Raw genomic sequence first — 17,329 nt, forward strand, 5'->3', positions numbered from 1 at the left:
CCTGCAAACTATAGTTTTAAATGCCCTCACTTATGGGACAGGATGTAGGTCAATGATCAAGCAATAGACGTTCCTGTGCAGATCCAGAAAGCTAATAGCATGCTCAAACAAACGAGACTTTGTTATACTAACTTGAAAATCCTTGAATTTTCTGGGTTTATTTTCCTACAACTAATGGTTTTATCTTTGAAAGTTCTTGAAGATGTTGCAAACCTCGATGAATTTTGCAATATCTCCTTGAATTTATCTGAGAAGAAAAAAAAAAACGGTTTAAACTGAATAGAGAACATTTAATTCTTAAATATGGTATTTTCAAACATTAAGTAATGAGTAAAATTGGATAAAATTGGTTTGCTCTAAAGACACAAAATGGATTAGAGTTTCTTTGCATTAGTGGTGCTGATGTTTGTTTTTGGTGTGGTTTTTGTGTGTGTGTGTGGGGGGGTCATCAACTTTTGTACATACTTATGCAATACTGAAAGTAATATATAGAGAAAGTTCACTTTCCTTGAAAAAAATCCCAGTCTTGTAAACGTTTATAAAGTCCTTTAAAAACTCTTAATGTTTGTACAAACCATGCGAGATTACGGGTCTCCATCCCTGTCGAGAGTGACTTCTGCTTCCTTCACACCTAGCTCTTACTGGAAAGCCTTGCGCAGATTGGAGCTAAACACTCAAATTTTGGAGAGGATCATGCACACTAGAATTAGGCCCTTATTTCTGAAATCATTGGAAGGAAAATGATCTGTTACATTGGTGTGGGGAGAACGGCAGTGTTCCATTGTGGACCTTGATTCTTCAGCTGAGTAAAAAAATTCTCTGGCTCTTTGGGGGAGAAGACATTGGCACCAATTATGATTTATGTTTTAGTTTATTTATTTATTTATATAGATGATTTGTTTTAGACTATTTGTTTTATTTTTTATTTATTTTCATTTTTCATGGCTGGATGGATTTGGGAGGTAGCGTGAATTAATTCCTAATGTTAATATTGTCGGAGAAACATAAATTACGAAAAGAAAAATGTCCTTTTTAAAGGGGAGGGGGGAATCCAGATTTAAGGGTCATATTGAAAAAGGCAATGGAAGTGATGAATAGTTAGTAATACAGATCACCTTATCAGTTTATTAAAAAGGATATAAATTCCACAGGGCTTTTCATTTTTCAAATTTATCACGTGGTTTTATTTTGTCAGTAGGGATCATTATCAATATCAGCATTATAACTGACAAGGTATAATGCTGCATTAGTAAGACCTTGAATCGCATTTTCAGTCGATTTATAGAGATTAATAATATTGAACAATCATTGTTAAAGTTTTATAAAGAGTTCCTCCAACATGTGATTTGGATTATCAAGACATTTTTCAAGCTCTCCTTGAGTTGTCTGTTGAAAGTGTCACCAGTATTCGTACTGGTTTTGGTCCATCGAGTTATTTATTAAGGATGGTCTTACAGTATTGGTTACGGTAACGTGATTCTTAAGACTTGCTTTTGGTACTTTTCCTGATAATGCAAACTTTTAATAGTATCAAAGGAACAACCCTGTTTTCTCTCAATATTTCCTTCCAAAATGAAGATATAATATTTTCAGATCATTTAAGAGAATATGTCATATTTGTAGAGAAAATAATCTGCCATTCAAAATAAGTAATCAACACAATATTTACCAATGCGGTGCAAGTATGTGTGTGTGTATATATATATATATAATATATTGCCGCAGAATAGAAACCGAGTGGGTTTTTGGACTAAATGAATAAGACAAACACAATGTGAGAAAGATGGAAATTTATGAAACGAATTAATAAAGAAAAATATATGATGTAAAAATGCAATGATTCTCTCACGCTCTCAACATACGATTGACTCAAATCACTACACAACATTCACACATTGAAAATAAACCAAAATATTAAATCAATATGAAGTACAGATCCAAGAAACCTCATGGACTGCAGATACACTTCAAACAGTATTTTACACTACAAGAGAGACTGACATAATCTCAAATATGAACTCTTAAGATTCAAAATAATCTTATGAACACAACTAAGATTCAAAATAATCTTATGAACACAACTAAGATTCAAAATAATCTTATGAACACAACTAAGATTCAAAATAATCTTATGAACATAAAAATGCAATTGGAATAACAATTGAACCAAACGTATGCTTCTGGACCCCTTGTACAGTCAAAAGATTCCTTGCGTTGGCCCACACTCTTATCGGCCGTTCGCACCCTTTATGGATCCACCACATGTACAGTCATACGTATACACACGTACAGACAGCATACATCACCCTTTTTAATTTGCTACGTCTACGTCCGTGGCACAGACTTACGTACATGCATACATACATACGTATCGACAGCACGCAGCCTTAAATACTCTGGAAACTCCAGACAGCTCTAAACAACTTTAGACAGCTTCAGACAGCTCTAGTCATATTCACAGTCACAATCACAGTGACAGTCACAATCAGAATCATGGCCACAATCACAGCGACAGATACAATCAGCTACAATAAAACCAAATTGGTCATAACAATAGTTTCTGGATAATCTCTATATATATGATAATACTTTAACCTCTAATAGTGACTTGTAATTCAAAGTTCAAATCTGCGTTGTAATAAATGCATTATTACGCGATAAGACATTACAAACCGAAAAAGCTTTGCATATCAAATGAAAATGTAAATTTAACACTTACCCCTATGGCTGGAGAACAACGAAGAGCGTACACTCCTTGACGTGATCCAAAACGACCAGTGTCGGTTTTAGAAATTGATCTTACTTGAACCCATATGAGAGTGAGCAAAAGTCAGGGTAAAATACCCGTGCATATCATGTTATTAATGTTCCTTCGTCAGAAGTAATTTCTGGCTAGGTACATGTTAATACAGTCGCTTACCTGAAAAAACACGTATTCACCCTAGATAGCGTTGTACAACGAGAAATAGTCAAATAGTTCAAAGGCAAAACCAAGTTATTTCTTTGCCTAATTCTGTGACATATATATATATATAAATATATATATATATATATATATATATATATATATATATATATATATATATATATATATATATATATATATATATATATATAATGAATCTGGTCTTAACCTAAATAATAGATAATAGGAAAGAGCGAAAACCAACAAGTTTTGTATAATTCATCAAATAATTTTTCCGTAGAATGCTGAGTAAAAATTTAAAAAGAATTTATAGTATTATGAATTTAATCCAAATAGTCCAATAGTTTTGTCACAAATCCTAATGAATAAATCCAGTGGTGCTCCAAAAAGCTTCAACTCTGAATATGTTGATGTGCCTGTAGTGGCCTGTGACGTGGAGATGTGCCAGCAGTCTTTTCATAAATCACTATAATATAATCCAAGATATCTTTGTACGAACTGGCTATAGTTCCAAGTTAAAGTCTATGTTCAATAATATTACTGAGCACTTTGTAATTCCAGTTAATAACAACTTGAATAAATAAATCAATCAAAATTAAAATTGAATACAATACAAGTGATTCTGGTTCAAATGTTGTCGCTAGAATGAATAATTTCTCAAGTAAACAACATCATATATAAAAACTAAGAAAATATTGCAACAAGGACGAGGGTCAAAATGTCATTTCTAGAAAATTCTAAATTGTAAACATAAAATCTGTTACTAAAATTATAATAAAGAATTTAGTAAACACTAGTTACAACAGGTTTATCCATGTGGAATAGCATTATCCTTACACATGCCCCAATAAATATGTTTACCTTTGTTGATAATGATACTAATATTTAACCCACACTCAAAGAACTATTGACTATGTATGTTATATTTAACATAATGTGTGTGTGTGTGTGTGTGTGTGTGTGTGTGTGTCTCAATACAATTTTAATAAACGATGATGTTTCTTATGCAATGTTCCTTTGAAGAACCTGCTAATAATGATTACTTTACTTATTTAGACTTAAATGCATGTGTAAAACTGTTATGGGAATGGTCATTCGGAACAACGTTTGGGTGACAAAAATACAGAGACTAAGTGTGGAAAAAGGGATATTTTGCTCAAATTTAGCAAAACCAAGTGTCCAGTTCTTTAATAAATTTAAATTAGTTTAAAAATGAAAGATGTGCAAATTTTTCTCCCGTTTTTAAATTTTTGGCTTTATTTATCACTGCCACACAGTGCATCCATATTTCTGGCCACCCAAGCGCAGTTACTTCTTCTAGGCCTGTCACGAAATTCTTAACACTATAAGTATTGTTATTTCAAATTAATTAAAAGAATTTTTTATTTCTTAACAATTCTTTCATTAACACGGGTCGAAATACTTGATTCCAGCTCTTCCATGAGTAATATAAAAAACTATTTGCTTACTAGTCAGACGTTTACGATACTGAAGCTAAAATAGGAAGTAGTACATTTTATTTTCTGTCCATATAAAGCACAATGTATTGGATACTAAATGATTGTTTCAGCAATCAAAGCAACATCTTTTTAACATTTACTCTGGTCGAAAATTGTCATAAACCTAAGTCTTTGTTGGCAAATAAAAAGCAAAGTTCAGTTAAAAAACAAACATAACTAGAGTTTTAGAGTTATTTTTTTTATAACTAAAGTAGTTTACTGTCACAGTCTTAACTGTTGTTTATATAATACTAGAAATAACACAAACCGACTATTTCTGGATTCTCAGATGCTTTTGTATACATTTTACCTCTTCAGTACAACGGTGCCGAACTCACGGTAAATATACTGGAATGTGAAAATTTTGAACTATAATATTTTCATGCTTTTTCAGAACTTTATTTATATTTTCCGTTTATATGATGTTAATATACTGACATATCGCTATCTGCACATTTCATACTCAAAACCACAAGAAGCCGTGTACTTATCTGACCAGGTATACATGGATATGGAGCACACTCCACACAAGATGCTTCAACTAAGGTTGTTTTGAAAGTTGAATAACTGTCTGTGCATTATTAATGCAGCTGACCGCTCACAAGAAAGCGATTTCAGCAGATTCTACAAGAGACACCAATAATAATAATACCAGGCATAGCAACTCTAAGAATTATTCTTCAGGCTTCCTTTTCCAGACGATAGAGGTGAGTAATTTCTCTTTTGAAATCTGCATATTTTGCTGTTCATCTACAGTGGAGGACGATCCAAAATCCACATTTAGAAAAGTTTAGTACTTACCAGCAGGATAATTAGGAATATGAAGAGTCGAGGTCAAACTGTTTTCTGAAAAAATATCGAGTTCCTAGTAAACAAAACTACATCATTTTGACAGGGAATGAAATTAAAAATAAAATGATTTTAAAACTTACAAACAATTAAATGAAACCAAATATAAATTAAGTCAAATATACGTAACAGTGGTGAGAACGCCTTTTATCTATTTTTAAAACTATATCTCATCATATTAACAGTGTTGTAAAGATATTTTCAACAAGACCTACATGGAGAGCCAAATTCAATGGATAGATTACGATTTTATAATAAGATCAGAAACACTATGAGTTTTCATTAATATAGAGATTATTTGAAATCTTTGTACAGTGTTAGCCTACGATGCGTGTTCAAAAATGGAAGATTTTCCCACAATGGCAAATATAGGTATGTATAAAATACCCACTGTGCAGATAGATTGTGCTCTTTTTGTACAGATATAGAAGATGAATTTCACTTTGCTGTCAAACGTCCCATGTATGAGAAAAGCGTCTGTACATTAATAATAATAATAATAATGAGGACTTTGTATAGCGCCTAATCTTTAGAAGTTCTAAGCGCTTTACAACATTAGACAACACCTATAAGATAAGAAACATAATAATATTATTACAAAAACAAACAACATGAAATTAGAAAAAACGTTAAAAAAATAATAAAAAAAACATGCTGAGAATATTTCAGGTAGAAACATTATTAAGTCTTTAAGTTTGTTCTTGCAGTCGAAATAAGTGAGTTTTGAGAGCCCTCTTGAATGTGATCACTGTGTCTTTGTGTCTAAGTTCAGTGGACAATTCATTCCACGTTGCTGGGCCCTGGTATGCAAAAGAACGCTGTCCATATGACTGTTTTCATAGTGGAAATAATGAGTATACGATTGTCAGAAGACGAGCCTAAGTATCTTGCTGGTGTGTACACATGGATGAGGTCAGATAGGTATGTTGGACTAGAGTCCGACAGTGAAATGTAGCACAGAGAACAAATTTCCAAGTTTCTGGAGTAGATATTAAGATGAACCAGACAGAAATGAGTTACAATAGTCCAGTCTTGAAAGTACTAATGAACACACAAGTGTTTTAGTGGCATCAACTGAAAGATATTTGCGAATTGAGGTGATGCATCTCAGCTCAAGATATGCAGCCTTGCATATGTTCATAACATGTTGGTACAATGTGAGAGTACTGTCCAGAATAACACCTGGGTTTCATACTGATTGTGTGAATTTAATGTTGGCGTTGCTGATATTTATTGTTTGAGGTAAAGGATGTGAATGAGAAAGTCTTTGTGTTGTGATCAGAATGACCTCAGTTTTATCATCATTCATCTGCAGCTTGTTACATGTCATCCATGATTTCACATCAGAAATGCACCTCTCTACACCTTGGATGGTAGCATCAACTTTAGTTGGGTGGCTAGATTTGTATATTTGGGTGTTATCAACGTACAATTGGTGAGACACTGGACGATGATCTATGACACTTGAGAGCGACTGAGCGTACAGAATGAAGAGAACAAGTCCAAGAACAGACCCCAGTCGAACACCACAACATAGATCAACTGGGCTGGAGTGTACTCCATTTGCAGATACAATTTGTGTCCTGTTGACCAAGCAGGACTTGAACCACAGTAAGGCTGTATCATGAATGCCAAATACATCTTGGAGTCGGTGAAGTAACATATCATGGTCTATTGTGTCAAATGCTGCAGACAAATCAAGGAGGGTGAAGACTATACTATTTCCGCTATCCAACGCAGAGAGAATGTCATTAACTACTTTTAGAAAAGTAGTTTCAGTACTGTGGCAAGGGCGATATGCAGATTGTACATTACTAAAAAGACTGTTTGAATTTAGATGAGATACAAGCTGGGATAGAACAACCTTTTCTAAGATTTTTCAAATGAATATTAGAAACTGGGCGGTAGTACTTGAAATCGTTATGGTCTAGTGTTGGTTTCTTCAGCAGAGGCTTTACAATGGCAGTTTTCAAAAATGATGGGAATTCCCCAGATGAGTGAGAGGTATTAATAACATCAGTTAGTGAAGGCAATACTGGATCTAAGCACTCAAGCAGCAGTGATGTTGGAACTGGATCAAGTTCACATGACTTTTGTGCACTCTTCATCACGATCGTACTTACGAAGTCCATAGAGACAGATTCAATTGAAATTGTGATGTCAAGCTTATCTCCAATGGTTTGTACTTTGTCACGGAAGACATTTGCAAACATGTCCGGAAGGTCGACTGGAGAGAAGGTAGTTGGAAGTGGTGTTGATTTGTTCCTTGATATTAGCTTGTTAGTAATCTCGAAAAGCTCTTTGCAGCTGGAAATTTCCATGATCTTTGTTTGTATTGGGCTGATTTCGCAGCATGGACTATATTTGTGACCTTCTTCTTAGCGACTTCATAGATTTGCTTATGAATAGTGAGTCTGGTGGAAAGCCAGAGCCTCTCAGCTTTACGGCGGTCTCTTTTAGCAGTGCGAAGCTGGTCCCTAACACTGCTATACCATGGAGAACACTTTTGAAATGATACTCTGCACTTGGTAGCTGGGGCATGTTTGTCAAGTAATGAACGCAGACAGTTATCGAGTTGTTCTGCGGTAGGAGGTAAGCAAGTTGTTAGGTTAGCTTGGATGTCTTGCATTAGTTTGGTTCTATTTATCACACGGAAGTTTCTCTTAGTAGCAGATAAAGGTGGAGGGTTAGGGACTGATACGTCAAGATGGCATATAATGCAGAGGTGATCTGATGCAAGGTCATGGGATATCAGGGAGGACCGTAGAATGTTATCATAGGTCTATGAAGAATCCAGTCTAAAATGTGACAATGTTTATGGGTGGGTTGGTTAACTGACTGTTTGAGGTTGAAAACATTAATGGAATCTAAGCGTTTTGATGTATTTGAGTTTCCGGGACAGTCAAAGTGAAAGGTGAAATCTCCAAGAATAATCAGGTTGCCACCTATCGAATTTCCCTAGTCCATGAGATTCGGAAACTGCTCCAAAAAGAGAGAGTCAGCCAGCTTGTTTTTTCTACTAGGAGGAGGGCGGTATAGGCAGAAAAAATGGACCGACCTTTGCTCCAGTGTGAGTGTAGTTTGGACTAATTCAAACGATGTGTGGTCGAAATTGAATGTTGTGGTGTAGTTAAGACGTTTTATCATGGAGTTCTTTGTGATGACAGCAATTCAACCTCCGCTATAATTACGGGGGAACGACTTCATGGAGTAACCAGTGGGTGTTAGATCCGCACACTTGGGCTCATCGCCTGATGTTTTTAGCCATGTTTCTGTCAAGAAAAATATGTCAACATTTTGGTCGTTGATAAAATTAACTATTTCTGTTCGCTTTTCCGGTGGTCCTACTGACTGGGCATTGAATAATGCAATGCGCAGAGATATTTCTTGGATAGTTGACACAAAGGTTGACGACATTAATACATTATTTGTAATGCCAACATCATAAAGTTTTATAACTTTATCCAGATAATCAATAATAAATTAATATCCTACATAATTTTGTTATTTATCTAGCAAAATCTTTAAAATTGAGAGAAACAGTGTAATAATCCTAGAATCGTTATGTTTTATTGTTGTTCGATATTTTGTATACATGCATGTAATTTGGTCTGATGGCTTGTGTTACAAATAACGATTATTATTATTATTATTATTATTATTATTACATTGTTAATGGTCTATAGATTCAGGATCATAAGTAATAACAACTTACTTTTTTTTAATTTGATATAGCTGAGTTATTTAGAAGAAGAAAAAAATAGGCTAAACGAAAAGGTAGACAATTAATTCAACAAAATATTTTATTTAAAAAAAAAATTTCTAGGTGTATGTGTGAGACAGTTGTGAACATCAGGTCACATTACATTAGGCCATTTGAATAAATTATTATTCAAAGATCGGCTGTCAAGTTCTAAGGACATTCTTTAATTTCCACCACAGTAAGTTTCTATTAAGACAGTACAAAAATGACTAGCTGATATTATGATCTTTGTATTTATATTTCTCATTTTTATTAGTGAAAACTACACACTATGCGAACAAAAATGCAAATAGTCTTCAAACTGTCGTAACACTAATTGGCGGATATTGTCATGTATATGTGTGTGTGCGACACGTGCACATCACCGCGATCCCGCACCTTTTCAAATTACAAAAATAATTAGCTAGAGACATATTTATGGTTTTATAACCTGCTTTTAGAGAATACTTTGCAGTAGTTCTTAATTAATAATAATAATAAAGAAAATAATGGTAGAACAGAACGGTTTGCAATATTGAACATATATGACGCTGCAGTACTGTTACAAAAAAATTGTTTTCACTTCACAATCTGGCCGAAAGTAGGGCGCTAAGCGAGTGACGTCATGACGACCGAACCTATACTGGAACTGTCAACCAAGAACTAGCAGACATTATTGATTTGTAGTTTAAAAGAAGAGGTGTACCACAGCCTTTCATTCAACTACAGCGTAAAACATTTCAAACTATCTTTCATGTCGTATCAACAGAAATCACCCGCTATAGATTATATAAGTGGTTAAAAAGACAAAGAGAGACATATATGTTTTCGCAGCGTGGAAAAAATGTAATATTGTCAAGTAATACATGACTGAGGAAACGTGTTGGTTGGTTTAAATCTAATGCCATTTACCACGTAAATGGCTTTTAAAGCATTGCTTGTCATCCATGGTGAATGAATGATGTTTATCCATACGCAATACACACCGTATCGTATATTTTAACAGTCGATATACAGTGCACAATATTGGTACCGTGTGCAAGATACCTCAAACGGACCATTTAAATCTTCTTATTTCAACGACACTTGATACAGCTATGTTTGAATACAAAAGGTCTATACAAAAAGCCCGAAGTGCTGTGTGCAAAATATATAGAAAAGACAATTTAGATTACCTGAATCGAGAGCTCTTACTCAAGGCATGGCAAGAAAAGTATTTGTTTTGGCAGCCACTGGGCTTGCTGGAATAGTCATTGTACTTCAGGTGGTTGGATTTGCTCTGCCAGCATGGTTTGTGATGAACGTGGACGAAGGCTCTCTACATATTGGCTTATGGAACGTAGAAATGTGCAATCGACAAGTGTGCCTGTCAACCACAATGGAGAAAATTTTGGCTGAGTATGAAACAGAATCGAAAGGGTTGGGTAAGGATGGAATCCATATGTATATGTTGTAAACCGAAATAATTTTCTTGCGTGTTTCTTTCTACCCCCCCCCCCCCCACTCCCATATAATGTTTTTCAGATTGATATATGTCTTGAATCTGCTTTTGCAATACATGACCAGGTGATAATACTCAAGTGCGTTCTCTTTCTTGAATAATGTAGGTGATCGAACCCATTTTCTTTCAGTTATCTACTATATGCTTTATGCAATAGAAATATCAACAAAGAATTGCTTCATAAATTATGCATGCTAAACAAATTCATATTTATCGACCCCATAATAAAATGGTCTGGATGTTCTGTGTTGATTTTTGAGGATTTCGAAACCTGTACAACGTATGTTGGACAATTGATCAGTTTACTTCGGAATATGAACAAGATAAACAACAATGTAACGGTGGAGAAATATTAAATAGTTAAGACAATATTTGACTCTTTTTTTTTCTTCTCTGCCACTATCATCTGTGCCTTTGGAGCCAAGTCCCTGGGGTTAAACAAAACATACGGTTGCATGTATCTGAAATTCGTTTTCGAATGTCCATTAAATGTGCATGAAGTTCTGGCGTGATGATTTCCTTACTTTACAAGTTATGACCCAGCGACACAAACTGAATATTTCTGGAGCAGGAGAATTCGTTTAAATCCTCGGATGACACGTGTTGACACTTACGTCATCGTACCATTTACTGTTGTCACTTCGCCTATAAACGTCACAATTGTGACAGTTGTCGTTGAGCAACAAGAACCTCAGATTTAAAAGTCAAAAAATCATTATCGTCTATATTTTGGCTTTGCCCTATGACATCATCTCTTTTGTAGAGGCACTGCGATCGATCATGAAGCCGTCTATAGTTGTACTTTGTTTAATCCATGTGTCTGTTTATTCGACAGTTTTCCCGTTTTCTTTCTGTCCGTGCATATGTATTTTTACCGATTTTTCTTCAAACGTTTGTGATACTGTTTTGGCAAATGTTCATATAGTTTGGTGTAGTAGTTGCCAAGAAAAGTCCAACATTACCACTTTATTCACAAAAGTACTATTGTGATATCTACAGATCTTCAGTATACACTGTTAAAATTATATATCAAAATTACCGACGGTAAATGTCACAATTGGTTTTAGGAATTACGTTGACTGGCATTTATAGCATTCACTGGCGGTAATGTCAGCGGTAAACGTGACATAGTGACACTTACCAGGGAATACGGTGTCACCATTAAATGACACAGCGTTTTTGACATTGGCAGGTTATACATAGCTCTGGTTACCTAATTTTTGACTTCCTGCATGTGAGTGATAAGGCTACGCATATTTTATTTTATTGATACGTTCATTTTTCGCTTCAAAACGTGCCTGTCTTTGGCATTTATAATATTTAATTTTGTTTAGATAACAAAAAACAACAAAAGCTAATAGCAGTATTAATTTATAGCTCCAAGGAGAGAATCGAGGTTGATTGGAACAGGTGAAAATATAGGTGGGGGGATTACGAATGTCATAAATTGAAGAAAATGTACCATTTATTTAAGTTTTAATTAGTGCTGCAATCTCACAGTTGTTGTTGTTGTTATTTTATTATTATTATTATTAGAACATTTATATAATTACCTCAAAAAGTTTTTTCTTTTCGAAATATAATTTTTTGGGGTTTTGAAAACCGATTTAATCCTAGAGGGGAAAACCCCTCTTGTCATTTTAGGCTCGTTGGCATGGAGGGAGTACCAGGCTGAAGCCACTCTCAGTTTCATTGGTGCCTTGCTTTCGGTCGGCCTCCTGACTGCCCAAACGTTCGTGATTTGTGTAGCGAAAAGCAACAACTGGAACCGCACCAATGTGTTGGCATACTTAGGAGCTTCTGTATCCATTGGGTCAGGTAAGTCAGTTCAACCAAGTACAAGTGTATTTAATACTATTTTGTCAGTCTGCATAGTTGCAGTCCCATATTCTCCACATTTACGAGCAAGAAACTTCAGCTCAATTCCCATATCTCGAAATGAGATATAATGCTAAGAGAATATCTATGCCTCGGAAATATATACTTGTAATGGAACAAAATTTACGAAGACCCTGCAATTTACAAGACTCTGGATTTACAATAACTAAACTAACGTAATGTTTAGATGTTTGCCCTTGGAGTTTGTTCCTGCATTTAGTGCTTATAAAATTCTGAGAATACGATAATAGTCATGGACGTTTCTCAACGTTTTCGAAGACAAATTTTCACTTGTCAATTTGACAAGACAAAATACAATAAACAATTTTTAAAACTACAACTTTTAAAAATTCAATTATCGAATATACATTTTGACTTATTTTAACATAGCGGAGATAAGTCATTGTCGCTTGAAATGTAAGAACTTGAAACAATTTAGATACTAGAATATTCAAACATTCTGCTGCATGCATGTATGTATAAATTTTCATATTTATATATCTAATTTGAGTTCATTGCAAGTTTTTTTCAGGCCATGTATTGGCCTAGGCCGATACATCAGCCCTTCACCCGTGATGATATTGATGTTTTGGTTAGTGGCTTATATCATCTATTCATTAAAATCTGTAATTATCTGCAGCAAATTTTGGCTGCACACATTGGTGTACATTTAATACACTTACCAGTATTTCTTGTGGCTGTGGAGCAAACCGTCGGCTGAAAGATTCTTTTGGTGACCTGTACATTATATTTCCGGAGTAAATCCTGTGTTTGGTGACCTGTAAATCCACGTGGAACAGCACAACCATCTGTCATGTGGCCATTTTTAATTTCGCGCTAGAAAATGGCTGTTACTAAAACCGGTAAATGTGTCAAAATGTACGCAGATTTGTTCGAGAAAGATATCCACGCAGCAAAATTGCACATTCTAATGAACGAATGTCCTCAGACTTACATATCGTCCATCAGTATCAACAGGGGGGTGGGGGTGGGGGTGATTTATCGGACTAATATTGACCTTGCTCCTATATCATCGCAGAATTTATTCTAAAGAAATCAAGTGGATTGATGTGTAGAGCTAGGTACCACGATATAACCTCAGTATACCGCAATTATATTAAGGACCAGCAAGTTTATGTTCTGGGTCACTTTAACAGCGGGAAAAATATCTTGATCTGATATATAGCAAAATAAACATAAGGATCATAAATATAAGTATATTTGTAGTTTTGATTCATTTGTAATAGATACAACATTTACTTTAAAAAAGGATAATTATTTAAAACTACTTTGCCACGAATAATGAAAACACTCTGTTAACATCATTAAGTCGTACCAATATTCTTCGGGTATTTCTGTACATTCCTTACTGAAGGAAACTCTCTACGTACCAATACAGTGAAAAAATACCGTGGTATGTACCGCCGTAAAAAAAATATCCACGGTAAACCGGTAAACCGGCAAACCGGTAATACCGCACACCTCTATAATGGAAAGAGCGAAAGGTAGCACTGAATACATTTTGGGCATGTGTAGCAAAGAGAAAACGCGCTTGCTATGCACTCCAACGACCCCGGGTTTAATTTTTGGTTTCCCTACGTGAAAAGTATATGGTCATCTGTCCAGAGTTAGCGTTTTCCTTGTATGTAATTAGGTCTTCTCTCCCCAAAACCGTTTAAAACATCAAAGCTGTCAAGAGTGCTACCGACTTAAAATTAATAAAGTTTAAAATTAAAAGTGATATATTAGAGTAAATGCCTTTGAAGACGGAAACAGAATAAAAATTACCATTTACTAATAACTATAACATTTCTCGTGCTATCCTTTATAAACGACCTTACGCCTTTTCGCCCTGGCGTGTTTCTTGTGTTACGGAGCAATTTGATTTAGGCTCACGCTGACGTGAGACGTCTCAGCAAGAAACCAATATTCCCTATCTTAGTATCATTTTATACTCGTTTTTAACCAGAAGTATGTTTATGGAATATATACGTATGCGAACACACATTCATTCGCGGATATACATACCCATGCACTAGTTGTAAGCAGACAGACATACATACAGACAGAGAGGCAGATAGGTGAGAGCCACAAATGTCCTATACATGCATAGTGTGTCTAACATCGATATTTCTTCAAATTGTATACTCTAAGAATTCCAACCGTTCAAGGAAATAAAATTAAAATAATCATCAAGGAGACTCGTACGTGCGCCTGTCTTTTCAAGCGTGGTTGACATTTGTGCATTTTGAGAAAAAAACTCAAGTTTTTTCGTGAACAATATAATAAACATTAATAGAAAAGCAACATTCTAAATCAATAATAAAAAAACCTTAAGAAGTTAGAATTCGTTTCTCGTTGTCGTTCAACCTCCATTAACTGCTATGATTGAATCTGTAAAAATTACAAATATTTTAATTATTCTTCAAGCGAGATAAATTGCAAGAGCTTTTAACGCAGCAATACACTTTCGCACAATCAAATAATGCAAACTAGAGCATAAGTTAGTAATGGAGAGATAAAATGTTCTGAAGTATGCAAAGAATATTTATTTGAAAGCTGGGATCAGTGCAAGTTAGAGAGAAAAAAAAATAAAGATGTAAAAACAATTGATCAGATATTGATAGAATTTTTTTTAAGATAGTGAGATATCGATGCTGCTTGCACAATGAGAGTGATCTGTCACATTTTCTTGATCTACATCTGCCATCTTAATTGATTGAACTATCCGGAAGTGAATTGCATCGAGATGCCCTCTGGTGTTTTCATGGGGGGATACTAACCGTGAAACCCCCTATAGCCTGGAGCTTAGAGCTGCGCATATATTCCGTTTTACGTTGAAGCTGGCATGCATATTGCAAATCTGATTATGATTCCCCAATTAATTGACTTTAATGATGATGTATGATTGTAAAACTTTTTGGTTTGATTGTAAAATAAAATGTGCAATTACAGCTCCATGGCTCATATTTGGATTTGAGTTTGAAAACGCGGTAGCTCAAAAAATCTTGATAGCTAACTTTCCAAAAACGAACACATGAAAATTCAGTTTAAGTTGCAAATACACGATCAGTCTCTTAGCTTAGTATATACTTATGAAATGTTAGTGATTCTTCTGTATCTAAACACTGAATAAATTCTATTTAAACACAACATAACAAGAACAGAAAACGTATCAAAACAAACAAGTAAAACTGATGCAACCAAAATCTTTATTGTTGCTAGCTGAGCAGTATCTGCTCTTTGAATGGTTTCTGACCAAATATGTATGACTCTCCCATCTTTATTTCACTTTATTTGTTACCTATATTCAAATATCGCCTAAAACTTCAATTATTTAATGGCACCATACTTATTTCTTTCAGCTCTACTTGGATTTATTGTCATTGGTCGTATGGCGACTGTTATCCTCGATTTAGTGGCTGAATCCCCAGTTGTCAGAGACATGATTGGTGCACCTTATTCGATGATCATCTTCGGTGTAGGTTGTCTTGTCTCCCTCGGTGTCTGTGGGATGGAGCTTGCACTTCCGTCGATACTTCGAAGAGACGCTCAGCCGCAATTCACTCATTTCCACAATGCAGTGATTTAAAGAGCGGATTCTTAAATATTAATCTTCGATGTCAACATTTTTTTCATTATGGACAAAGAGACGCTATTCTGTTTCTTTTATTTCGTATAACAGAAGAGCTGATAGTAAGAGAACACGATTCCGTATGTGAAACATAAATTATAACAAAAAGCAACGAAGAAATATGATATTGTTTGTTTTTGAGAATATATTTATTTTTAAATATAGTTTTTAGAGTTGTTAATTCGATTATATTGCTTTATATACGTGGACAGTATCAAAGGGCGTGAAATTAAAAATTCCGCAATAAGTGAATTCAAACATGAGAACAGTAGGATATCGTAAAATGGACTCTGCAGATAGAAATGATTTTCTGCAAATATATTGCATGAATGACAATCATGGGTGGATACTTTGTTTTTAATCCCTACATTAAACTTAGTAAAATTCCGTTTAAATGGAATGGAATTATTGTCCTTTCCTTTTGCAAGCAAGATCAACATAAATTCTAACTTTCGTTTGATTTCAACTTGTTGTTTTGAATCACTTACGATAAGAATTCATTTTAGCCCTAAAACTAGGTTTCTGCGACTTAGAAATACTGCTTTTCCTTGGCATGTGATTTCATTCACAACAATGGATAAAACTGCTAATTGTACCTGAAATATATATATATATATATATATATATATATATATATATATATATATATATATATATATGTGTGTGTGTGTGTGTGTGTGTGTGTGTGTGTGTGTGTGTGCATACGTACATTTTTATTGTTCTACGTATGTCACCCTTTGTGTGTGTGTCTGTATTTTTCGCTTTTGTTCCCGTGGAAATCCATCTTTTAGGTCAAGAAGTAGGTTACTTTCTTACCTTTCCAGCGCGCCGTATTTCAACACTGTGTAATAATGTAATATTTGTGCTGTTGGTTTGTATCCGATTTTGTTTCTTTGAAACCTATCAAATCACACACACACACACACACACACACACACACACACAGATATATATATAAATTTTGTCTGATCTGCATCATCTTTGGTCTGCCGCAATAGTTGGTAGAGTGTCGGACTCGTAATCCTAGGGTTTCAGGTTCGATATCCCCCAGGTCAGCCCAGATCAGCCCAGGTCAACTGTTGGGTATGTCGTTAGGAAAGGTATGAAATAGCCAACAATGATTTAAATCAAACCCCCCCCCCCCAATATTCATCTTATGAATAGTTATTGTATAATTTTAGCAGAATATGTGTATGTGTGATCTATTATTTTTTTAAAAAAGGATCCCAAATGATATATTATGTTTACACATCAACGGAGAAAGGCCCTTCTAAACGGGAAGGGCATTTTTCGGGTCTTC

At 34.8% G+C, this 17,329-nt stretch overlaps 1 protein-coding gene across 1 annotated transcript; it reads left to right on the plus strand.

The window, feature by feature from the left end:
* Window positions 1-10,174: 10,174 nt before the first annotated feature.
* On the plus strand, window positions 10,175-16,189 carry LOC149797794 (uncharacterized). Its single transcript, XM_089962765.1, has 3 exons — window positions 10,175-10,440; window positions 12,162-12,335; window positions 15,761-16,189. The coding sequence occupies exons 1-3, from the start codon at window positions 10,218-10,220 to the stop codon at window positions 15,985-15,987; spliced, it is 624 nt and encodes a 207-aa protein (XP_089818891.1). The 5' UTR covers window positions 10,175-10,217; the 3' UTR covers window positions 15,988-16,189.
* The last annotated feature ends 1,140 nt before the right edge of the window (window positions 16,190-17,329 follow it).

Source organism: Sinohyriopsis cumingii, chromosome 6, assembly GCF_028554795.1.
Source record: "Sinohyriopsis cumingii isolate HCF-2022 chromosome 6, ASM2855479v2, whole genome shotgun sequence".
NCBI classification, from domain to species: Eukaryota; Metazoa; Mollusca; class Bivalvia; order Unionida; family Unionidae; genus Sinohyriopsis; species Sinohyriopsis cumingii.

Coding starts and splice junctions, on each gene's coding strand:
- LOC149797794 (XM_089962765.1), top strand. CDS start 10,218: ATGGCAAGAAAAGTATTTGTTTTGGCAGCCACTGGGCTTGCTGGAATA. Junction 10,441..12,161: donor AACAGAATCGAAAGGGTTGG/GTAAGGATGGAA, acceptor TTGTCATTTTAG/GCTCGTTGGCATGGAGGGAG. Junction 12,336..15,760: donor TTCTGTATCCATTGGGTCAG/GTAAGTCAGTTC, acceptor TATTTCTTTCAG/CTCTACTTGGATTTATTGTC.